At 52.3% G+C, this 25914-nt stretch overlaps 1 protein-coding gene across 1 annotated transcript in view; it reads right to left on the bottom strand.

Annotated features, from left to right (window-relative positions):
* dscaml1 (Down syndrome cell adhesion molecule like 1) overlaps window positions 1-25914 on the bottom strand; it is a 131485-nt gene that overhangs the window by 38668 nt on the left and 66903 nt on the right. Inside the window, exons 4-8 of the mRNA XM_066711480.1 lie at window positions 10507-10653; window positions 9146-9424; window positions 7397-7672; window positions 6853-7149; window positions 732-1004 (exon numbers count right to left, since the gene is read on the bottom strand). Of these exons, the coding sequence (XP_066567577.1) occupies window positions 732-1004; window positions 6853-7149; window positions 7397-7672; window positions 9146-9424; window positions 10507-10653 (1272 nt within the window). The remainder of the gene's footprint in view (window positions 1-731; window positions 1005-6852; window positions 7150-7396; window positions 7673-9145; window positions 9425-10506; window positions 10654-25914) is intronic.

Below are 25914 nucleotides of genomic sequence, written 5' to 3'. Positions count from 1 at the left end.
CATACAAACCAACACACACACACACACACACAATGACACTGCCTGACTGATACACACACACTCACACACGCTCTCCTGGGAGTGGGGCAGTGTGGGTGGGATTGTTTTCCTCACTCTTGTTCGTGTTGTACAATTCATTGTTTTTCTTTCTTCTTTAAAAATAGATGAGCGATAACCTGAACTTGTTCAAGTGTGTCAGTGTGTGTGGGGGGATTTGTGAGATGCTTCCTGGCACTGCGTGGTGTTGCTGTGTTGCGTTGAGTGGTGTGGCTTGGCGTGTGCCATTGTGTGGTATGGTGTGGCATTATATGGTGCTGTGTGGCACTGTGTGGCATTGAGTGGTGTGAAGTGGCACTATGTGGCGTTGGGTGGTGGTGGGTGGCCTTGGGTGGAGTTTAGTGATGTGGCACTGTGTGGTGTTGTGTGATGTTAAGTGCTGGTGGTGTGAAGTGGCACTATGTGGCACTGAGTGGTGTTGAGTGGTGTGGCGTGGTGTGACGTGACGTGGTGCTGGTGTTGAGTGGTGTGACGTGGCACTGTGTGGCATTCAGTGACCTGGTGCTGTGTGGTGCTGGTGTTGAGTGGTGTGGCGTGGTGTTGGGTGGTTGAGCGGTGTGGTGTGGTGTTGGGTGGGCTGTGTGGTGTTGAGTGGCGTGGTGTGGTGTTGGGTGGTGCTGTGTGGTGTTGAGTGAGGTGGCGTGGCGTGGCTGGGACACGGGCCCTGGGCTCACCCTTGACGGTGACATGGACGCTCTGGTGGATGGAGAACTTGGGCTGGATCAGGACGCCGCACATGTACTCGCCCTCGTCCATGCCCTTCTGCACGTCGCACAGCTTCAGAGTGCCGTTCTCGTACACAACTTGCCGGTGGTTGTCCGGCAGCAGCAGCTGGTCCTTGTACCATTTGATGGAGTAGTAGGGGTAGCCGATCACCCGGCAGTTGATGAAGGTGTCCCGCCCGGCCACGGCCGTGATGTTGCGCATTCCTCTGATACTGGGCGGACCTGGAGAGAGAGAGGGAGGGAGCGGGGAGATAGGGAAGAGAGGCAAGGAATTGGGGAGGAGGAAGGGAAGGGTGGGAGGTTAGGAAGAGGGGCAGAGGCAGAGGGAGAGTGAAGGAAGGAGAGGTTGGGAGAAGTAGAAACGGAGGGGAAGGGGAGGAAGGGGTCAGGGGAAGGGGGGAGAGGGAGGTTAGAATGCCCTGTCTCCTATCTGTCTGTGCAGCGTGAGGGTGGGGGGGCAGGTGTGTGCTGGCTCTGTTTGGCCGGGGCGGGACTCTAGGCCACACCCTCACTGCGCTGGACTCGGTACAACTGTGGCTCTAGGGGGTTAGATCTGGTTCGGACTCTGTGCTGGGAGAGAGGCTCGCTCACACACTGAGAGAACCCCGCCTGAGAGAGAGAGAGCGAGAGATAGGCTAGGGTCCTCTCAGGGCTGTGGCCCCTCAGATTGGTTTAAAGGTGAGGATCGGCAGCACTGAACAGGGGTTTGTTGGGGGACAAGAAAGGCCTCTGGACGTTAGCGAGAGTTGGGGGCTGTGGCTTCTGTAAGACGGTGGGCCATCGGGCTCTTGCACACAAGACTGCAGTTTGGTTACTGAACAGAGAGACAGATCAGAGACAGAGAGAGACAGACAGAGGGACAGAGACAGATCAGAGAGACCAAGAGAGGGACAGAGAGCAAAAGAGAAGTAGAAAGAAAAGCGAGCGAGGGAGAGAGAAACTAGCGAGCACACAGAGGAGAAGAGAAACGAAGGACACAGAATACTGGTCCCTGATGTCTACAGATTGCCATCTCACTCAGGTCCTCTGAGCTCTGTGGAGTTAGATCTTGCCCACACTGATGGGGTTTTACAGTGAGGGGCCCCTGTACATCTACCCACAATGCACCCTGTCCCAGAGCTGGGAGTGGTGCACAGCGGGCTGAACCGCACCACACCTGCTCAGACCCCCGGTGACCAGCCCTGCTTAGCATGTGTCTGCGGTGCAGCTCCTGGCAGCGCAGTGCGCAGCGCGGCTCGGCGGGACCAGAGCTGCAGTTGGAGAGCGCTGACAGAGGCGGCCTGACAGGGGGGACAGCATGTCATCCGCAACGGCGATGACACTAATTTGTCGAAAGCGTTTTGGCAAAAAAACAAAAAGCTCCTGCAGCAGCACAGGCAATAGGACGTGTCAGGACGGAGCCGGGAGACAGAGGCGGAGACGCAGAGCGGGACGGACGCAGACAGTCTGACTGAAGGGGAGTCTGGGCTGGCGTTGCCGGCGGCGGCCAGCGATAGTGCTGGGCTGTCAGAGCGCTGCCTGTCTGCCCGTCTCCCTGGCATCGCTCTGACAGGCGGAGCATTGTGGCTGTCACTGGCACTGACACTCAGCCTGGCTGACAGCCCGGCCCAGCCCAGCCCAGCCCAGCCCAGCCCAGCCCCGGCACGCACAGCGACACGCACACCAGCGCACACACATGCTGTCACGCATAATGACATGCCTCGACAGAGACACACACACTCACATATACACACACACACACACGCAGACATTCAAACAAACGCACATACACTTATATACACACACGCATACGCATACACACAAGCACTCATATATACACAGGCATACTCACACTTGTAGGCAGACAAGCACACACAAACACACACAAAGACCAACAAAACACACTCACAAAGCCACACTCACCAAAACGCACATTCCTTCCCCTAGCACAGCTCTCCCTGGGCTCTGCTGTCTGTTGCGGTGTTTCTCCACCCCCTGCTCCCACCCCAACCCCTGAACACATCCGCTAACCAAACAGACACAGAGTTACGTGTCTTTGTCGCACGGTCCGATTACACGCTGCCCTGACATGTTATATTACCTTTGAACTCAAAGAAAGATCAAGTACAGTTCACAGAACGGTCCCTGCCTGGTCTCTTATTGTGCGTTCACACTTTTGCGCTGTGCAATCTGCGAGTGCAGGGCGCCTTGGGTTGAGGCAGGAGACCAACAAATAAATAACACAATTCATCACTCTGAGGCCTGTCCCCAAAGGCTGTGCACCCAGGGGCCACAGTTTCTGTTCCCACTGATCTCGCTCACTTAGTTCAGTTATGGAACTAACTCTGAGCTCAACCAGACCTCTGTAATTATTTGTCAGATTGGATGCAGTTTCTTAGACTTCTTGTGGATAGCTGGAAACCTAATTAGTCCTATTTATAATAATGAGTCATCCGGCAGAGGCTTTGATGCAAAGGGACTCACAAGAGGCCGAGGGGTAATTGTGGAAGCAACAACTGGACTGTACTGTACTGCTGCTGTAGTCACTGACTGTACTGTACTGCTGCTGTAGAGTCACTGACTGTACTGTACTGCTGCTAGAGAATCACTGACTGGACTGTACTGTACTGCTGTAGTCACTGACTGTACTGTACTGTACTGTACTGCTGTAGAGTCACTGACTGTACTGTACTGCTGCTGAAGAGTCACTGACTGTACTGTACTGTACTGCTGTAGAGTCACTGACTGTACTGTACTGCTGCTGAAGAGTCACTGACTGTACTGTACTGTACTGCTGTAGAGTCACTGACTGTACTGTACTGTACTGCTGCTGTAGAGTCACTGACTGTACTGTACTGTACTGCTGTAGAGTCACTGACTGTACTGTACTGCTGCTGAAGAGTCACTGACTGTACTGTACTGTACTGCTGTAGAGTCACTGACTGTACTGTACTGTACTGCTGCTGTAGAGTCACTGACTGTACTGTACTGTACTGCTGTAGAGTCACTGACTGTACTGTACTGCTGCTGTAGAGTCACTGTACTGTACTGTACTGCTGTAGTCACTGACTGTACTGTACTGTACTGTACTGCTGTAGAGTCACTGACTGTACTGTACTGTACTGCTGTAGTCACTGACTGTACTGTACTGTACTGCTGCTGTAGAGTCACTGACTGTACTGTACTGTACTGCTGTAGAGTCACTGACTGTACTGTACTGCTGCTAGAGAATCACTGACTGGACTGTACTGTACTGCTGCTGTAGAGTCACTGACTGTACTGTACTGCTGCTGTAGAGTCACTGACTGTACTGTACTGTACTGCTGTAGTCACTGACTGTACTGTACTGCTGCTGTAGAGTCACTGACTGTACTGTACTGCTGCTGTAGAGTCACTGACTGGACTGTACTGTACTGCTGTAGTCACTGACTGTACTGTACTGTACTGTACTGCTGTAGAGTCACTGACTGTACTGTACTGCTGCTGAAGAGTCACTGACTGTACTGTACTGTACTGCTGTAGAGTCACTGACTGTACTGTACTGTACTGCTGCTGTAGAGTCACTGACTGTACTGTACTGTACTGCTGTAGTCACTGACTGTACTGTACTGTACTGCTGCTGTAGAGTCACTGACTGTACTGTACTGTACTGCTGTAGAGTCACTGACTGTACTGTACTGCTGCTGTAGAGTCACTGACTGTACTGTACTGCTGCTGTAGTCACTGACTGTACTGTACTGTACTGCTGTAGTCTCTGACTGTACTGTACTGCTGTAGTCACTGACTGTACTGTACTGTACTGCTGCTGAAGAGTCACTGACTGTACTGTACTGCTGCTGTAGAGTCACTGACTGTACTGTACTGTACTGCTGTAGAGTCTCTGACTGTACTGTACTGTACTGCTGTAGAGTCACTGACTGTACTGTACTGCTGCTGTAGAGTCACTGACTGTACTGTACTGTACTGCTGTAGTCACTGACTGTACTGTACTGCTGTAGTCACTGACTGTACTGTACTGTACTGCTGTAGTCACTGACTGTACTGTACTGCTGCTGTAGAGTCACTGACTGTACTGTACTATACTGCTGCTGAAGAGTCACTGACTGTACTGTACTGTAGTCACTGACTGTACTGTACTGTACTGCTGTAGTCACTGACTGTACTGTACTGCTGCTGTAGAGTCACTGACTGTACTGTACTATACTGCTGCTGAAGAGTCACTGACTGTACTGTACTGTACTGCTGTAGTCACTGACTGTACTGTACTGTACGGCTGTAGTCACTGACTGTACTGTACTGTACTGCTGTAGAGTCACTGACTGTACTGTACTGCTGCTGAAGAGTCACTGACTGTACTGTACTGCTGTAGTCACTGACTGTACTGTACTGTACGGCTGTAGTCACTGACTGTACTGTACTGTACTGCTGTAGATTCACTGACTGTACTGTACTGCTGCTGTAGAGTCACTGACTGTACTGTACTGCTGCTGTAGAGTCACTGACTGTACTGTACTATACTGCTGTAAAGTCACTGACTGTACTGTACTGCTGCTGTAGAGTCACTGACTGTACTGTACTGCTGTAGTCACTGACTGTACTGTACTGTACTGCTGTAGAGTCACTGACTGTACTGTACTGCTGCTGTAGAGTCACTGACTGTACTGTACTGCTGCTGTAGAGTCACTGACTGTACTGTACTGTACTGCTATAGTCACTGACTGTACTGTACTGTTGCTGTAGTCTCTGACTGTACTGTACTGTACTGCTGTAGTCACTGACTGTACTGTACTGTACTGCTGCTGTAGAGTCACTGACTGTACTGTACTGCTGTAGTCACTGACTGTACTGTACTGTACGGCTGTAGAGTCATGACTGTACTGTACTGTACCGCTATAGAGTCACTGACTGTACTGTACTGCTGCTGTAGTCACTGACTGTACTGTACTGTACTGCTATAGTCACTGACTGTACTGTACTGCTATAGTCACTGACTGTACTGTACTGTAATTCTGTAGAGTCACTGACTGTACTGTACTGCTGTAGTCACTGACTGTACTGTACTGTACTGCTGTAGAGTCACTGACTGTACTGTACTGCTGCTGTAGAGTCACTGACTGTACTGTACTGTACTGCTATAGTCACTGACTGTACTGTACTGTTGCTGTAGTCTCTGACTGTACTGTACTGTACTGCTGTAGTCACTGACTGTACTGTACTGTACTGCTGCTGTAGAGTCACTGACTGTACTGTACTGCTGTAGTCACTGACTGTACTGTACTGTAAGGCTGTAGAGTCATGACTGTACTGTACTGTACCGCTATAGAGTCACTGACTGTACTGTACTGCTGCTGTAGTCACTGACTGTACTGTACTGTACTGCTATAGTCACTGACTGTACTGTACTGCTATAGTCACTGACTGTACTGTACTGTAATTCTGTAGAGTCACTGACTGTACTGTACTGCTGTAGTCACTGACTGTACTGTACTGTACTGCTGTAGAGTCACTGACTGTACTGTACTGCTGCTGTAGAGTCACTGACTGTACTGTACTGCTGCTGTAGAGTCACTGACTGTACTGTACTGTCATTACAGAGAGAGAGATATAGAGAAAGAGAGAAAGCGAGAGCATAGAGACCTCCAGTGAGAGGCAGGAGGACAGGTAGAGATTAAATGGACAGAAACAGATGGAGAGGGAAAGGGAAGAGAGCAGTCCAGATTGAACCGAGAGACAGAGAAAGACAGAGAATTAAGAGATGAGAGAGAGATAGAGAGAATGTGGAGCTTCAATGGCAGTGGACAAAAAAGAGAGAGAGCAAGCGATCAAGCGATAGAGTACGAACACAAAAAAACAGAGAGGGACAGAAATTGAAAGCTGAGATGGAGAGAAGGAGAGGAGAGCTGGGGAGTTTCAATGGAGAGAGGAAGAGTGATGATATACAAAGAAAAAACTGAGAGAGGGAGATAGATTTCCAAAGACAACAGAGAGAGAGACAGAGAGAGAGAGAGAGAGAGACAGGCAGATGGAGGTCAGAGGTGAGGACAGGGCATTTTTCCGTTTCCTATTCTGATATTGAAAAGTAGACAGGCACCTCTTACGTTTATGCGCGCTTGGTATTCGGCGCTACCGGCGGAGTTGCGGGCGGAGCAGCGGTACACCCCCCCGTCCCGGATCTGCGGCCCGCTGACGTTCATATGGCTCACGGTGCTGCCGTCCGACAGGGTGTACTGGTTGCTGCGGTGGCTGCTGTCGCGGGCGATGGGCTCGTCGTCCAGGGTCCAGGTGACGGTGGGCGGGGGGGCGCCCTTGGCCCCGCACATCAGGGAGAACTCCTCCCCGGGGGCCACAACACGCTCGCTGAAGGAGGACACGATGCGGGGCGTACCGTCTGGGGAGAGAGGGGGGAAGTCAGCGATGTGCAGGACACCCCTTCATCGCCGGCTTCCCCCAATCTCCTTCTCCCCTCATCTCCCTCTCTGTCTCCCTCTCTCCCTCCTCCCTTTCCATCTCCCTCTCTCTCTCTGTCTCCCTCTCTTCCTCCTATCTCTCTCCCTCTTTCCCTCCTCCCTCCCTCCCTCTCCCTATCCCACTCTCTCTCTCTCCCTCCCTCTCCCTCATCTCTCCCCCTCTCTCACCCTCCAGCAGTATGATGGAGAAGTCCTGGGTGGTCTGGCCCTTGCGCGTGGCGAAGCACTGGTAGGCCCCCGAGTGGCTCTTCTGGGCCGAGCTGATGAGCAGCGTCTCGTTGTTGATGCCGCGGACGGAGATGTGGTCATCGGGGACCACCAGGTCGGTGTTGCGGTACCAGGTGACGCTGTACTCGGGCGAGCCCTGGACGGCACACGTCAGGATCACCGTGTTGCTGATGCCGGTCTTCAGGTTCTTGGGCGACAGCGTCACACGCAGAGGGTCTGTGGGGTGGGGGGGCAGAGAGACCCACGCTTAATTACTGCCCAACAACAACCCACAGCCCCCCACCCCACTAACACACAACACACCACAGCCTGTCATCTGCCCGCATGAGCATGAGCAAGAGCAAGTGCATGAGCAAGTCTGTCTCCAGGGGGCCGAAACAAATACCTGTACATCCGTTCTTTAAATCAGTGTACATCTGTGTAACATATCTGTACAAATGCAAGGTCAGGAGGTCTTATTGAACATTTTTGCTTTTTTCTCAATCTGTTGTGTACGTCCATGCTTGTCCATGCGTGTGTGTGTGTGTGTGTGTGTGTGTTAGTGTGTCAGGGAGTGTGAGTGTGTGTTAGTGTGTCAGCAAGTGAGTGTGTTTTAGTGTGTCAGGGAGTGTGTGTGTGTGTGTGTTAGTGTGTGTGTGTGTGTGTGTGTGCGTGTCAGCGAGTGAGTGTGTGTATTAGTGTGTCAGGGAGTGAGTGTGTGAATTAGTGTGTCAGGGAGTGAGTGTGTGAATTAGTGTGTCAGCAAATGAGTGAGTGTGATAGTCTGTCAAGGAGTGTGTGTGTGTGCGAGTGTGTGTGTATTAATGTGTGTGTGTGTGTGTGTGTGTGTGTGTGTTAGTGTGTCAGGGAGTGTGTAAATGTCAGTGCGCAATGAGGCAGCTGGTGTGGGGGGCTGCAGGCAGTGCGCTGTCCCCTCTCTCAGCGCTGTGTCAGAGCCAGTGTGAGCGCAGGGATGATGTGCCCAGTGGGCAGACGCTCTCTCTCTTGCTCTCTCCCTCTCTCCCTCTCTCTGTATCTCTGTCTTTTCCTCTCTCCCCCCCGCCTCACCAGCCTGTCAGTATGCGTGTCTGGCTGTGAGCAGGGCTGGCTGTGACAGAGCTGTCACCGGGATCGCCCTGTCACTCCGTCTCTCTGCCCAGACAACCTGGCGCTCTCTCTTCTCCCACTTCCTTTCTCTCTCTGAACCTCCGCATCCTCTGCTCTCTCTTTCCTTCAGCCTACTCTCTCCGTCTCTGTCTTTCTATTCTTTGGCCCAGCACCCTTGCCTCTCTCTCCTCCATTTTCTCTCTTCCTCCTCCCTCACTGTCCTGCCCCCCAGCTATCCCTTCCAGTTTTTTCTCTCACTGCCCTTCTGTGCCGTCCCCTTGATCGGGGAGTCATATCTGTACTGTGGTGTCACTGCAGTGCAGTGTACTGTGCTGTGCCGTACCGCGCAAAGCTATGTTGTGCTGTACTGTGCAGTGCTGTAGTATAGTGTACGGTGCTGTGCTGTGTGTGAGAGTGGGAAAAAGAAACTGATATAGTGTTACAGTGACACACGAAACAGTGACCCAGAGTGACAGTAACACAGAGACACACTGACATAGACAGACAGTAACAGCAGACCCAGAGAGCACAGACTGACAGACAGACAGTCACACAGGGAGACAGTCACACAGCCACACAGAGCGCCAGGCCCCTCGCTCTCACCGATGACAGTGAGGTGTCCGGTCACCTCCGCGGAGCCAAAGCTGTTGGTGACCTCGCAGATGTAGTTGCCGCTGTCCTCCAGCCGCAGGTCGCTGATGGTGAGGCCGGACAAGCGCCGGGTCCAGCGTGAGTCGGCGGGCAGCGGCCGGCCGTCCTTCAGCCAGCGGATGGCAGGGTTGGGGTATCCCGAGGCGATGCAGGGCAGCTCCACACTGTGGCCCGCCCACACCTCCCCACCCTGGAAACTGTCCAGGATGGCAGGGGTGGACTCCGTGGGGTCTGTGGGCAGAGAAAGAGGGAGAGAGAGAGAGAGAGAGAGAGCAAGTCAAGAGGAAAGAGAAGGACACTGTCCACTTACACAGGCAAGGAGCCACAAACAAAATGGCCACATACACCGATCAGCCATAACATCATGACCACTGACAGGTGAAGTGAATAACACTGATAATCTCGTTATCATGGCACCTGTCAGTGGGTGGGATATATTAGACAGCAAGTGAACATTTTCTCCTCAAAGTTGATGTGTTAGAAGCAGGAAAAATGGGCAAGCGTAAGGATCTGAGCGACTTTGACAAGGGCCAAATTGTGATGGCTAGACGACTGGGTCAGAGCATCTCCATAACTGCAGCTCTTGTGGGGTGTTCACAGTCTGCAGTGGTCAGTACCTATCAAAAGTGGTCCAAGGAAGGAAAAGCGGTGAACCGGCGACAGGGTCATGGGCGGCCAAGGCTCACTGATGCACGTGGGGAGCGAAGGCTGGCCCGTGTGGTCCGATCCAACAGATGAGCTACTGTAGCTCAAATTGCTGAAAAAGTGAATGCTGGTTCTGATAGAAAGGTGTCAGAACACACAGTGCATCGCAGTTTGTTGCGTATGGGGCTGCGTAGCCACAGACCAGTCAGGGTGCCCATGCTGACCCCTGTCCACTGCCGAAAGCGCCTACAATGGGCACGTGAGCATCAGAACTGGACCACGGAGCAATGGAAGAAGGTGGCCTGGTCTGATGAATCACGAGTTCAAGGTGTTGACATGGCCTCCAAATTCCCCAGATCTCAATCCAATCGAGCATCTGTGGGATGTGCTGGCCAAACAAGTCCGATCCATGGAGGCCCCACCTCACAACTTACAGGACTTAAAGGATCTGCTGCTGACGTCTTGGTGCCAGATACCACAGCACACCTTCAGAGGTCTAGTGGAGTCCATGCCTCGACGGGTCAGGGCTGTTTTGGTGGCAAATGGGGGACCTACACAATATTAGGCAAGTGGTCATAATGTTATGGCTGATCGGTGTATATATATATATATATATATATATATATAAACCAGACAGACAGTGAGACAGACAGACAGGCCCTACTCACCCAACACGGACAGCCGGGCCCCGTTGCTCTGCCGCGTCTCGCCGCTGTACTTGTGCTTGGTGATGCAGCGGTAGGTGGACAGGGCGTCCTCCTTCTGGACGTCCGATATGTACAGAGCTCCATAGGAAGTAATAAAAAACCTATTGCCTGAAAGACAGAGAGAGAGAGAGGGCAGTCAGTACACTGGACACCTGTACACAAGACACTGATGCAGCAAACAGGCAAACACACCTAACGTCACACAGCTGGCTCTGCACACATGCTCAGGATGAGGTCATAGCTTAGGGTGTCCAGGCCCCTGTACACTGGAGCCTGAACACTGGATACAGTACACTGTCAACTCAACAGCAATTGACCAATTGTAACCCAATACCACTGTCGGCACCAAACACACACTGACACGTGTGCGTGTGTGTGTGTGTATCTGGCCTGTGCTGAGACAGTAACTAGAGAGCTGGTTCACTCAGAGGAGCGCTGCCCAGCTCCACCCTGGCCCTGCCCATTCCCCGCAGAATGCCAACGCCGCTGCCAGCTGCAGGTCAGCATCTGGACTGAGCCGCAGTGCCGAACGCCACCCCTCGCCCTATTTGCGCTCGAACACAGCACACGGTAAACTGAGCGACTGACTGCAGTGCACCGAGCCGAACCCCTGGCTGACATCATCATTAGTAGCAGCAGATGTATGGAGATACACAGGAGTGTGTATGTGTAGAGACAGTGTGGTCCCTACAGTAAAGTGTGAGGGCTCTGACTATGATAAATCCACAGATACCCTCCCTCCCTCTCTCTCTCTCTCTCCCTCTCTCCCCTCTCTCCCCTCTCCAGGCTAAGGGAGCCCCAGTGTGAAGAATGACGATCAATAGTTTTTATGGCCACTGCTCCATGCAATCCAGATTTATCACAGCGGAGAGGACAGGCCAGGCTCAGGGCGGAGAGAGCAGCACTACATCAATCTAACCAGAGCCTTCCCTTGCAGGCCCGTGCTCTCTCTCTCTCTCTCTGTACCTCTCCCCCTCTCGTCCTACCATGTCTCTCTCTCCTGCTGCTCTCTCATACCCATGGTCTTCCCCGCCTTCCCTCTGCCTCTCCTCTGTAGATCCCTCCCCTCCTGTCCCCCTGCTTCCCTATCTCTCCCCTCCTCTTCCTCCTCCTTTCCAACTCTAGAGAACCCCTCTATCTTTCAGCCCCCATCTTTCTCCCTATTTTGTCCTGGCCTGTGAGTAAAGTGTACAGAATTCTAGTCCAGACGAAGTCCAGTCATGCTGTACAAGAGCGACATCACATGGACAGCGGAGGCGGCGGGACACGCCCCCTGCACCCCTGCAGGCGGACATCTTGGAAGGAATCACAGTCCAGTCACTCATGCACCCTGCGATTCGCTCCTAAAGCCCTGCACAACCATTTGATTATTGTGTGAACAGGACCGTACTGCAAAGCACCACCAGACTGGACCGGACCAGACTGGACTGGACTGGACTGTGGATTCTCGTTCACACAATACTGTAGCAGTGCAGACTTACTATGCCGCACTGTGCTGCTCCCACAATGCCGTACTATGTCGGGCAGGGGACGGCAGGGCTGAGAGCGGGTCTGCAGGGGGTGCGGGGCCATCCCCCTGGCAGCACTGATAAAGTGTCTGCTGTGTCAGTGGGGAGAACAGTCTCATTGTTTCCCCTAAAAAAGACAAACCGCATCAGTCTCTCCCTAATTACCCCAGGAAGCCGGGAAGCGGCCCAAGAAGAGCGGGCGTCTAAATAAGGCCTTCAGAGAGTCAGCTGACCGCATCTGCCCTCGCCGCCCGTCAGATGCGCTCTCTCTCTCTATATATCTCCCTCTATCACTCTCTCTCTCCCTTTACACAGCTGTGTGTGTCTTTCCATCATGGCTCTCTCTGCTGTCATTTCCACAGCAGCTCCTGCTTCAGAGTCTTTAATTGATCATTTACTGTTATGGAGGCACTGGGTTTTTTGTGAAGGGCCCCACTGCAGCTTGTGCAGTATTGTGGGGTTGTGAGTGTGTGAGTGTCACTGTGTGTGAATGCGTGTAAGTGTGTGTGTGGGTGTGTTTCACTGTGTGTGTCAGGGTGTGAAAGCGTGTGTGTGCGCGTGTCAGTGTATATCAGTGTGAGGCTCGCCGAGATTGTGCCCTAGTGTGTCGGTGTATCGGCTCACTGTGTCGCAGAGTGTGAGGGTGTCACAGTGTATGTTGGGGTGTGAATGTGTGTGTCCGAGCGTGTGTGTGATGCCCACGTACACAGAGTGAAGAAGAAAGAGAAGAATAATGGAGAAGCTGGAAACAAATACTGTATCGTCATTTCGTGCTTCGTTCCGTACCTCCAGAGCCCCAACAAAACAAAACAACAGTGTTTGTCACTTTCATATTAATGTGTTTGGCATCCATGGACAATATTCTCACCGCACACATCTCTGCAGTACAAATTACATACATGTACAGCACTCGACGGTCCAGATCTCACATGTTTCTGTGAAACCACTGAGTCAGTTGGTATGAAAAAGTTACGGGGAAAAATATACCCTACTTGCGTACTGTACTCGGAAAAACATATCTTAATCAAGCTCTATCGTATCATAGTGTACTGTGCCGCCACCCTTGCAGACAGTCAGGGCCCCTCTGTACCCAAGCGGGGCACGGTGGCCAGCAGGGGCCACACGCATCAGACACGGTGGGCTGCGGTACCGCCTGCCTTTGCCTTGTGATATTCAGACTCTCCGGCTGGACACACACGGCTTTCTGTATATACAGATCTGTTGGGCTATTGTTTGTTTACACAGTGAATGTGCGTTTATTTATTTTTTTCTTTCATTCATTTCCTAACAGAGAGAGAGAGTGTGAGAGAGAGAGAGAGAGAGAGAGAGAGAGAGAGAGAGAGAGAGAGAGAGAGAGAGAGGTCCCTTGCTGAGTAAGGTAGGCGCAGTGTGTAATTTAGAAGTCAGGAGTGTTCAACCCTCAAATTAAAGTCTTAAATGATAATGTACACTTTAGGAATTACCTAGCCAACACAGGTAGGCTCCTGTCATAACATCTCACACTGCACGATCACTGGCAGCACTCTCACGGGGGAGCGAGGGAGAGAGAGAGAGGGGTGGGGGAGAGAGAAGAAGGGAAAAGGAAGGGGTGATTGAAAGAGGGAGTGGGGAGAAAGGGGAGGAGAGGGAAAGAGGGGAAAGGGATATAAACAAGGACGGTGGGGGGTGGCCTCTCTCTCTCTCTCTCTCTCTCTCTCTCTCTCTCTATCAGGACACAGGAACAAAGATCGGCTTGTATATCCTGCTAACCATCATCATCATCAACACCAACAAGTTCACACCAACACACAGACACAGACACCCACCCAGTCCTCTGTTCCTCTCACCACTCCCTCTATCACTGCTCCCTCTCTCTCCCTCTCTCTCTCTCTCTCTCCCTATCTGTCTGCTTCTCGCCTTCTCACCCTCTCTCTCTCTCTCTGTCTCTCTGCCTCTCACCCTCTCTCTCTCTCTCAGTCTCTCTGCCTCTCACCCTCTCTCTCTCTCTCTCTCTCTCTCTCTCTCTCTCTCTGTCTCCCTCTCTCTCTCCCTGTTGATTGATGGCTCTGACTCTATATTCAAAGCCCTTCCACAATAATGGGATACAAATTATTCATTTGTCTGTGTGCAGCTGGCAGGCAGGACGAGGCCGGGCCTGACCTCCCAGCTGTCACCCCCCCCCCACACACACACTCCACACAGCCCTGTAATTAGATTTAGAGAGGGGGAGAGGGAGAGTGGGGAGGGAGAAGAGGAGAGAAGGGAGAGGGGAAGTGAGGTAGAGAGAGAGAGAGAGATGGTGAGAGGCAAAAGGGAGGAGAGGAAGAGCACTGAGAGAAGGGGTAGCAGGAGGGATAGCCAGGGTGGAAAGGGGGGAGATGAAGGGGCTAAGAAAATAAGTTGTGCAAGAAAAATAAAAAGAAAGTGAAAGAGAGAATGAAAGAAAGCAGGGAGGGAGGGGAGGCTGGATGCAGAATGAATGAAAAGAAAAACATCTGTAGAGACAGGGAGGGAGGAAGGAAGTTAGCAGGTGGTTTGGACAGTGAGGAGGGAGAGCACTTCTCTCTGGAGGGAGGGAGAGAGAGAGTGAGAGAGAGAGGGAGAGAGAGACAGGGGGGATAGACGTGAACAGTGACAGAGAGGGGGGGGGCGGTGTCAGTGCTGGATTGATATCAAAGAGGCCCAATGAGATCAGAGAGAGCGCTGTAGTTCAAACTCACACACACAGTCACTCAGTCACACTCCATCACTCACACAAACCCACACGCTAACACACACACATGCACACACGCACAAACCCACACGCTAACACATCCACACACACACTCACACATGCACGCACACGCACACACACATGCACACTGTGTTGCTCAGTGGCCATCATCATTGCAGTCACTGAGGTCAGGGGCACTCACACAGCACAACACACTACTACCCCCCCACCACTCCCAGCCTCCCTCTCCCCACCTCGCTCTCCCAACTGGCTTTACTGGTGCGACTACAAAACACATAAAACAACAATAATATCAATATTAAATCAACAATCAACGTATATCTAATACATATGAGTTAGCAGTAACACACATTACCAGGAGGACAGGTATCAGTGGCCTGATGAGTTGCTTTTCAACTCCCTGTCCAACACAAGGGCTCTGTCCAATCACAGGTCAGGACTCTGAGCAGCGCCGTCCTGTTCTCCCTGAACCCGCTGAGCTCCACTCCCAGCTCTGGGACAGGGTGCATTGTGGGTAGATGTACAGGTGGCCCCTCACTGTAAATCCCCATCAATGCTAACAGGGCCCTGTGGTCCCCAATATCACAACACTGCACTGGTGGGTCAAGGGGCCCTACACACACAACGGCCTCTACACAGCCCCCCCCCCACATGGTTCAATCCATTACGGATGGGGGGAGGGGAACCGGTGGAAACGCAGCACTGCTCTAACACACATACAGACTCAAATGGGGCTTGGTGGGATTTACTTGGAAATATATAAAGAACTGAATTAATAAGTAAATTAAAATATAAAATCGGGGATGCAACCAGCGAGTCGAGGTGGGGTTTGTACAGTGTGCTGCTTGTGTGCGGGGGGGAGCCATGACAGGGCGTGTTGTCGGAGCCCCCGTGCAGGCGTGGGGAGGGCGGGCGTTCGAACGCCACTCACTGAGCCCATGACTTATTGATGCTCTGCTCAGCTCCGTGCCACACTCCCCTCCTCGCTGTTGCTAGGGGCCGCCCGCCAATTCCTGCGCCACGTGGAGGGGGTGGAGGGGGTGGCGGTGGCAGGGGGGGGGTTTGCTGCAGGCGGGAGAGATACCCTCCAGACCGGTAGCCACTGCCCCCTATGTTGGGGTTGGGTAGCGCGGGGACCACGAGGGCACGGGGGGGAAGGGCAGACTGGCTCTCATGCTGAAGAGTGCAGTCAGACAAGTGAATCTGTGACACCCAGCACCCCCAACCCCCACCCCCCAACACTGTCTCCCTCATCCGTCTCCCCCACACTAAGTCTCCCTCTTTCTCCTGCAATCTCAAAACCTCACAGACCTCAGGAGTCCAGAGCGGGACATCCTGTTCAGCTCCCTGTCCCCCCGTGCCTTCCTGTGCCACCACACCTAAAGATAAACCTGCGTAAGGGACTGCTCGATACACAGGGAGCGTGAGTTAGGACATCGAGAGAGAGAGAAGGAGAGGAAAATAAATCGAATTCAAATGCAAAAAGTTGCCTAGTAAAGAGAGTTGTCCCCTCTTTAGAGAGAGGGGGAGGGAGAGAGGGGTGAGGGAGGAAAGGGACACATGAGGGAGACAGAGGGGAGAGATCCAGCAGCTGAGGGATGAGAGATGGAGAGAGGGATGAGAGAGGGGGAGGGGGTGTGAGAGGGGGAGAGAGGGATGAGAGAGGGGGAGGGGGAGGGGGGATCAAACAGCACAGAGCTGTCAGGGAGCAGGAGAAGACAGTGCTGCAGAGATGTGACAGAGAGAAAAAACACTCCCTGAATCCCTCTCTCCCTCTCTCTCTCTCTCTCTCTCTCTCTCTCTCTCTCTCTCTCTCTCTCTCTCACATACACACACACAGAACAGTCATCTTTCAGTGTGGGGGGCTTCCCTCTGAACTCACTCTCCAACCCAGTCCTAACGCCACTGCAGCTGCCCTGCACACCGGGCCCCAGCAGGCAGGGGGCGCAATGTTGTGGCCTCTGTGGAGTCCCCTGGTCTAAAGCCATACGTGGAAGTTAGTAGGAGCTGCTGCCCTGTGGGGTTGCTGTACTCAGAGGGATGTGATCTCACTAGCAATACCTGTCCACTACACACAGACACACAGACACACACACATACACTACACACAGACACACATGCATGTACACGACACACACGCATGTACACGACACACAGACACACAGACAGTGAGAAGTTGAGCAGTAGGTATGGCAGCTGTCCCCGCTCTGATCTGAGCACCACTACAGAGAGACGCGCTCTCGCTCTCGCTCTCTCTCTCTCTCGCGCTCCCCCTCTCTATCCCTAATGAGCCGGTTCCCTGTCAGCCTCAGTGAAGGCCTGGCTACAGAGACTCGCTCTGTGACAAACACAACAAAGGAACCTCTCTCTCTCTCTCTCTCTCTCTTGGATTCTTCTCCTCTCTTTTTTCTTCTACCACTCGTCTTCACCGCCCCCCCCCCACACACACACATACACTTTCTGACTCCCCTCCCTTCTGACACTCTTTTCCTCTCTCTCCAGCTGTACACCTCTCTTCCAGCTCCGAGTCCTTCAATCTCCTTCTCCCTCTCTCCCCACATACTCCTCCCTCCATCACTCCCTCCCTTGCCGATGTATTATACTACTTTATTCCTTCAATCTTACTGCTCTCCCCACACTCCTCCCTTCGATCCCTCTGTTTTTCTTGTTATGTCTTCCGTCTGCTTCTCCCTGTGGTCCCCCCCTCCCTTTCCCTTGTAATATGTATATTTTTTCATTATCTCTTGCCTCTCGCTCATTTCCTCCTCCTCCCCCCTTCTCCCTCTCTCCAGTCATCCGGTTTAACTTGTCCCACATTCAGGCAGACTCTCGTGGGCCGGGCTCGGGGCTCAGGGCTGAGAGAAGCGGGTCAGCTCATACCCGGCCCGGCCCACTCACAGACACACACACTAGCCAACCCGACCACCCACCCCAAGAGCAACACAATTTGTTGGACACTCTTTCTTTCTTTCATTCTGTCCTTGGCCCATTCATACATTCATTCTTTTCCTCCCTCCATTCATGCTTCCTCCACTCCTGTCCTCCATTCTTCCATTCCAATGTCTTTCGCTCTGTCCCACAGACTGGCGTGTCTCCAGCTGGTGGGATGCAAAGGCGAGAGCCAGTTCAGTTGGGCTGTTACACTACCTGCACATTGGCTCCCAGAAGCCACTAACCCCAAAGACTGAGAGATTCACGAAGAGCAGGACTACCACCCATCAGACAAGAATATAGTCTGTGTGTCAACAGAGGTTTCTTATGTATTTTCCTCAAGATAAACTATACAATGAAATCTAAATCTTTAAATCAGTTCTGTGAAATTAAACCATTCAGATTTTAATCGTTCCCCACTGAACTGATCATCTTCTGATAAAGGTGGTTAATCTGAAGCAAAGTGCCCTTTCACATCTGATTTAAAGAATTCAAAATCAAAAGCCATGAGGTAGACTTGCAATGAGACTTTTACATCAGTAATGCACTAACAGGTAAACACTATTTCATTAGATCATAAACATTTTCATTCTTATAAGTAAATTCAGTGGAGGAGAATTTTAAGTATAATCATTACTGGGGTTTAGAAGTCTTTTGTGTATTACGTAAAAATATACTTTCATTGAAATACTATATGAAAGAGGTAGTAAAAGAAAAACACACAGATCTAAATGAATGATATCAATCAGTCAACTGTGCCGCTGTACACACAGGGAGCAGAGACGCTGTGGCAGGGAAGCACTCTGGCTTGTGGCGGTGTTCATTTTAATACGGCAGGCCTTTGTTTATTTCTCACTATTAGACTGGGTCCTGACAGATTAGACCCCATAGTGGGCCACATGAGCTGCTGAAAACACACACACACACATAAACACACATACACATACTGCCACACACACATACACACACATACACATACTGCCACACACACATACACACACACCAGGCAAATTCTTACAACAGCACAAATAAGAGCAAGGAATCACAGAGTGTATTAAAAGCAAACAGAGGCTCGGCAGCTCAGCTCAGGCCGGCTCAGGCAGAGCTCTACATTGCTGCTGATTTAGGCGTCCAATATGCTCCTCTCTCAGTGATGTATCACTATTTTGGAAAGACTGCATAAAAAAAGGAGGGAAAAAAGGAAGAAAAAAAAAAGTCCCCATGATTAACAGCCTTACAGCCAAGCGGTATACATTTTTATCATTAGTTGGCATTATGGCTGTAACAAAAGCGTTCTGCATGAAGGTTTCCAACGTAATTACATTTCGGAGGTTTGCAAATAATGACATAACCCGTTCACCTTGCTGGGAGATGATTCATGGCAAATAACAAAACACTATTAGGGGGAAATTAGTCTCTGTCTGCGCTGCGGAGCGCGAGACGGAGACCCACGGAAGCAGGGCGGGGACGGGGCCACGGAGACACGGAGAGATGGGGAGATAGAGGGAGAGGCAGGGGACGGGGACTGAGAGGGAGAGAGAGAGAGATGGAGAGATAGGCAGTTATATAGAGAGAGAACCAGTGAGAGAGGTAGGGCAGGAACAGATGGCGAGAGAGAGAAAGAGTGACAGGGGAGGGACACAGTGACAGGAACAGAGAGAGAGAGAGAGAGAGAGAGAGAGGCAGAGAAAGACACACTGCTCCTGCTACCAATACTTCAAGAACTCCCACTAATACCACAGCTCCCAATATGTCTACTATTTCTACAAAGTCCTGCTGTTCCCTAGACTGCTGCAGCTGCGACCCCAGTACACACACACTACTGCACTGAGACGTTCAGCACCACAGACAGCAGCCTCCCAGCACGCACCAATAGGGCAAGGAAACACTGTTGCCAGAATACAGACACAGACACAGTGACATTATAAACACATTTAGCACGGCTTAGTTACAGCACCACACAGTGACAGTACAACTGTAGTCAGATACAATACAGACAATATGTGATACCCCTCACAGTAACTGTGATGGTGCAGCTAGGGTACAGCGCATTGCAGATGCAGCACAGTTCAGATACAGCACAGTGCAGATGCAGTGCAGTGCAGATAGAGCGCGATACAGCACCGCTCAGATATCAGACAGGGACATAAGGCCCAGTCAGAATATGGACACAGCAGAGGGACAGCACACTGCGCGTTACAGCAATGATACAGCACAGGGGAGTGCAGGGACTGTACAGTGTGCTGTGGTAACAACGCAGTGCACTACAGCTACAGCAGAAGCACAACACAGCTACAGCACAAACACAACACAGCTACAACACAAGCACAACACAGATACAGTACGAACACACTACAACACAGGACAGACTCCAGACAAGACAGGCTGTGACAGGGAGGGGGGTATGCTCTTATGTGTGTGTGTGTGTACGTTCGGGGGGGGGGGTGAGCAGGGAGAGAGCAGTCCCCAAAATCTCTCCCTCTCTCTCCTCTCTCTCTTGGCCCTGACACTATTTTGGTTGGTGGTTCTGTGGTGGGGGTTGGGGGTGGGGGGGGTCATCTAACAAGCAAAGTCTTCCCGCCCAATCAGAGGCCGCGACACGTGCAACAGCCCCCCCACCCCCCCAGGCAGCCCCTCTCCCCAGTGCCCCCGCGCCTATTTATTTTATAATTACCAGCGGGCCATTACAAGCATTTAGAGGCAATGCGCAGGCCTTAAAAGCAATTTCATTTAAATCCCCAGCAGTCTGCATTAGTGGAGCCAAAACAGCGATCATCCTGCAGAAATTAATGACGCTGGCAGCAACACATTTGGAACAATAGCGAAGATGGAGATAGAAGAGGAGGAGGAGGAGGAGGAGGGCTAGGGGGTTGCGGGGGGGTGGTGGTGGCGGAGGGCAGGACTGCTTTCAAACGACAGGGGCCCTCTGCCAAGCCCTCTCCCTCTCCGACAGCTCCACAAAGGGCTCTGAAATGAACACGCTCGGTGCAAATTGTGTAATTGAAATCGATGCAAAACCTCCCTTTATTTTTCTTCCTTTCTTTCTTTCTTCACCCTCCCTCTCTCTCTCTCCCTCTCCCTCTTCTAAGCTGTTAAGTAGTAGCAGGAGTCGGTTTAATCAGCATCACAATGAGGAGGCCACAGTCTGACACCCGTCTCTCTCCCGATACAAGGCTCTCATGAATGACCCGCCGCCTCGCTCTCTCGGCGCACAATGCCGCACAATGCCGCTCAATGAGCTCCCTGATAACCTCCCCTCAGAGCCACATGTACAATTCAATTAGGCGACCGGAAAAAATAGAGCGCAGCCTCCATTTACACGCCGATCCTTCATCTCCAAGACAGAGGAGCGCAGGGCCCGTCCGCTGGGGCGGCAACGTACTGCACACGGCTACAGCAGCCGAACCCAGGAGGTGTGTGCACACGTGTGTGTGTGTGGGGGGGCTGTCACTGTGTCACTCATTCACGCACGCACACACATGCATGCATCACAGCACACGCTCTCAGAAATAGAGGTGTGTTCAGGTCACATGACATAACTAATCAATCCTGTGTTCCACATTATTAATACCACCTAAGACTGCTCTCCGTGTTTAAGGTATTTCACAACATGGTCCCAACATGAACGAATGGTTAGTGAAACTTTGCGGTTATGTTAAAACACACTGCCTGCATTCCCACACCTCTCCTTCCCGCTCTCTCTCTTCCTCTATCAGCAACTTCTCCTTCCTCCTTCCTCTCCCTCTCTCCCACTCCATTCCCTCCACTTCTCTCCCGCTCTCCCTCTCCCAACTAATCCTGCTTCCTCCCAAGTCCTCTCCCTTCTGTCTTTCCCTCTGTTTTAAGTCTCACCCACCAATCACTCTCATCCTCTCCTTTCCCCCCTCTCTCTGCCCATCTCTTCCCCTGCTTTCTCCCTCTCTCCGTCTCTCTGCCTGTCTCTTCCCCTGCTTTTTCCCTCTCTCCGTCTCTTCCCCTGCTTTCACTCTCTCTCCCTCTCCCACCCTCTCACTCACTCTCCCTGCCTCTTCCCCTGCTTTCACCCTCTCTCTCTCTCTCTCTCTCTCTCTCTCTCTCTCTCTCTCTCTCTCTCTCTCCCAATCTCTCTGAAAGCTCATTATGGGTGGATCGGGAGTGTTCAGAAGTCCGGGTCTGAGGAGGAGGTTCTGAAGGACTAACACGCTCATTAAAAAAGCATGCTTCACTGTCAACTGCTGACTGATAGCATTTCGTTTCCTCTTTTTTTTTTTTTTGCATAAATGCATCAACCCCCCGACCCCCCCTTCACCCTCCTCCCCTCCCACGTTCCCCCTGTTCTCCAACGACTCCCGCCACCCCGAGAAAAGAACGACGAGATGAATGATACAGGGGGAAGAGGAATAGAACACAAAAATAAACAAACCAAAAAAAAGCCCAAAAGAAAATGAGAGGGAGCGCGTCCTCCTTCGAATGCCGCGGCTCCAGCCTACCAACCTAATTAGAAGGATCATAAATATTCAAGATGGGAGAACAAGAGCAGATGACAGCGGGGTTCATAAAATATCCATGTCTCTGCTCTCCGCGCTGTAGTCGCAGCTCAGAACAAATACGTTTATCCGAGATGATTGTACAATGTTTTCTCGCGTTTTTTTCCACTCCCCCCCCCGCACATATGGGAAGACAGGACGGATGCCTCTCCTCACCCTTAATCCCCCCCAGGAGAGGACAGGGATTGCCCCCCACCCAAACCCCACTGCTGTGATTGTGGCCTACTGTGAACAGGAATCCACTGGAATTCCACTGGAGTGGGGGGGCGGGGGCGCCCCAGAGGAGGGATTCCCCCGCCAGAGTCACTGTCCAGTGACCGCTTCGATACACAACCGCTTCGATAGCGTTCCCCTTGTCAACTGCTTTGGATAAAAGGAATCCAGATAAATACTTCAGTGGAAACATCCACGGCCCTCGCATCCTCTCCCCTGCTGTCTCGTGACTGGTGCCCTGGCCCTGAGGCTCCCGGCGGCTCGGCTGGGGTCCAGGCGTGGGCCGCACCATGCTGGATGCTGCATGTATAATCGAGTGAATACAGAACACACACACAGAGGTCGGGCACAGGGGGCCACACAGGGCTCTGAGGCTGCGCACTGGCCAGCCCGACACATTCGGCCTTGTGGCCCCAGATCGGCCCCAGGCTCTGCTGCTCATGGGCTGGTCAAAAGGAATAGGTGAGGAAGAACAAGGGCTGCATTGAACCGTGCTGAGTTGTCCTGTGCTTTACTGCACTGCACTGGAGCATATTGGACGCCTGTGTTGTGCTGTGCTGCATTTGTCCTGTATGTTTTGTGCTTTACTTTATTGTACTGTGCCGTATTGTAATGTGCTCTACCACACTGCGCAGTGTTGTGCTGTGCTGTGTTGTGTGGTGCCATTGTGCTGTGTGTGCAGGCAGGGTCACAGAGCACAGCACAGGGCCGGTGTGCGCATCAACGCACAGCAGAGTCATCGCTGCACTGAGAGCCCACAGCTAATCAATACAGCAGCTGGATCACAGGCCACTGGTAATGAGGTGTAATCAGCACAGCCTGGTGCGGGTGGGGGAGCGCCTGTGTGTGTGTATCCGTGTGTGAGTCGGAGTGTCACTGACCCCACTGTGGCCCCAGGCGGCGGGTGTGTGTGTTGCTTTATTGACCCCTGGCTCAGTGATACTCCTGCAGTGACAGACAGGGAAGCGACCGCAGACCACAGGGCTGTCCCCCACAGTGCTACAACCCAACACAGCACACCATGGGACTGTGTAGGAGTGACCACACCGGCACTGTACTGTAGGGTATAGGATTAAACACGAGGGTACGGTACAGCTGTGCAACAAACACAGTGCCGTATGACACACAACTGAATTGTTAGATACACATCGTACAGAATGTTCTGCGTCGCATTGTCCTGCCAGATCACACTGCTTTAGATTACACGGAGCGGGACGGTGCTGTTCTGTATTCTACTGATGTCGACAGCACTATATTAACTGCTTACCAGGGATCGCTGCTGAGAGCGCCAGTAAACAAACCATCAGCGCACACCGACACTTTCCCTCCCTGCCCCTCTCTCCGTCTCCCTGCTCCCTGCTCTCTCTCTCTCTTCATCCACCCTCTCCTCCCTGTCCCCCTCTCCTGCTCCCTCTCTGTCTCTGTCCCTGTCCCTTCCCCCATCCCTCCATCGCTCGCTCCCTCTCTCGCTCTCTCAGGCAGGCAGTGGGTCATGTGTGGCAGGCCTGGGGCAGCTCGGTGATGCGTGGCGGGATGTACAGATGTAATTGCCACATCTCGATAACCTTCAGAACAAATCCCTGATATTGCTCACACTGAGCTGCACAACGAGGTTATCTGCTGAGGGAGGCGCACAGACTCGCACACAGACACACACACACACACACACACACACACGCTGATACAAACATACAGACACACACTGCTTTAAAAAAACAAACACACTCACATGCTGACTGAAACCCACAGGTGCACACTTACACACTGACACAAATACACAGATACACATAAACACACACGCCTCTCCTCCAGTCATGGTTATAATATTGGTCAGTGAGGTCGGCACCGCTGTGGGGAGTGTGGTTTTGCACTCACACCCCTCCCGACACCACAGAGCACAGATCGGCCCGGGAGAGGAGCGGGGGACGAGAAAACGAGGAGAAACGCAACGAGAAACAGAGGAGAGAAAAAAACTTGTCTCGTTCTGATCTACTAAAGCTCAGCGCTGCCTTCGTGGCGTCCGCTGAAATCAGATCCGTGTCTCTGAGATTCAGCTCATGAATATGTGAACAAACCACTTTTTTAATGTATTTTCCATGTGTGTATGAGAGAGCGAGCGAGCGTGTGTGTCGGCCTGGGAAACGTGGTGCAGTCTGTGGTGATCCTGCAGGAAACAGCAGCGTGGCGCCTGTGACATGTGTTAACGGCTGTGGGGAGACCGGGGCTGGGGGAGCAGAGAGAGAGAGAGAGAGAGGGAGAGAGAGAGAGAGAGGGAGAGGGAGAGGAGAGCGCAGTCGCTCCATTATTCATCAGCCCCGCTATGTTTTACCCCGAGCTCACTTTGTCAGCTGCCCGAGTGTGTGTTACGTCCCGATACATAAAGGCAGAGACACAGAAATGCAGACACAAACAAATACACAAACAAACAAACAAACAACCGCATCTCTGATAGCGTGCAGCGAATTGGGACTAACGCGGCACCCGGTGTAGGAGGTGGAAAGAGAGAACAGGAGTCTCTCTCTCTCTCTCTCTCTCTCTCTCTCTCTCTCTGACAAATCCGGTCGTGGGATCCCCCTGGAGTGTAGGGCATTAACATAACCATAAATCAACATAATCAGGAGCCAGGCTGCTCCGTGTCCCTGCACTGGGTTGGGTCTGCAGCAGAGACAGTGTTGATACAGTGGTAGATACAGTGCAGAGACAACAGCACGGGGGGCCGGGGGAAGGGCTGCCGCTGCTGTCCGTGGTGCTGAAGGCGAGCAGGCAGGCAGGGGACAGAGTGAAAGAGAGAGAGGGAGAGAGAGAGAGAGAGAGAGAGAGAGAGAGAGAGAGAGAGAGAGTGAGTGTGAAACGTCCCGCATTGAAGAGGCAGGGCCGGTCTGTGTTGTGTCTGTGGATGACAAATTCAATCGAGAGTGGAGACAGCTGGGGGGGACGGGGCAGCACAGACAGTCCAAACACACACACACACACACACACAGACCCTCCCCATCCAGTCGTCTCCTCCAGTTCACTGAAGATCTCCTCTATAGCCGGAGGGAGGTGTGTGTGTTTATACAGGGCTCTGCTGCATTAAAACGAGTCGCTTCCACACAGAGATGCCAGGAGATGGGACACACTGCCCTGCACAAAACGGAGCAGACACAAACACCTCGGAGGTGTGGTGCAGCTGGGGCCAGGCGTCTACTGTCCCGGTTCAGAAGTGTGAACAGGTCAGGGCGGGGTATGTACAGGACACCACAGTGAGAGTGGAGCTGCGCCCCTTTGACACGGCCTCCTACCAGGCCTGTTTACTTTTGAATGTTTGTGTTTTTGAATCGCCTCCAAACACTGTGTACCTCTGCTTCCCCTTTTCTCACTCCATCACTTCCTCTCTCGCTCTCGGCCTCCCTCCCTCCCTCCCCGTGAGATTGTCTTGTTACCGTGAGTCTCTGATTTACGGAGGTGACAGAAATAGCTCCCATTCATCAGCGGGGCA

The sequence above is a fragment of the Amia ocellicauda genome, chromosome 1 (genome assembly GCF_036373705.1).
Source record: "Amia ocellicauda isolate fAmiCal2 chromosome 1, fAmiCal2.hap1, whole genome shotgun sequence".
Lineage (NCBI taxonomy): Eukaryota > Metazoa > Chordata > Actinopteri > Amiiformes > Amiidae > Amia > Amia ocellicauda.
Note: the sequence above shows the minus strand (reverse complement) of the source record. Positions and strands in the feature narration are given on the sequence as shown.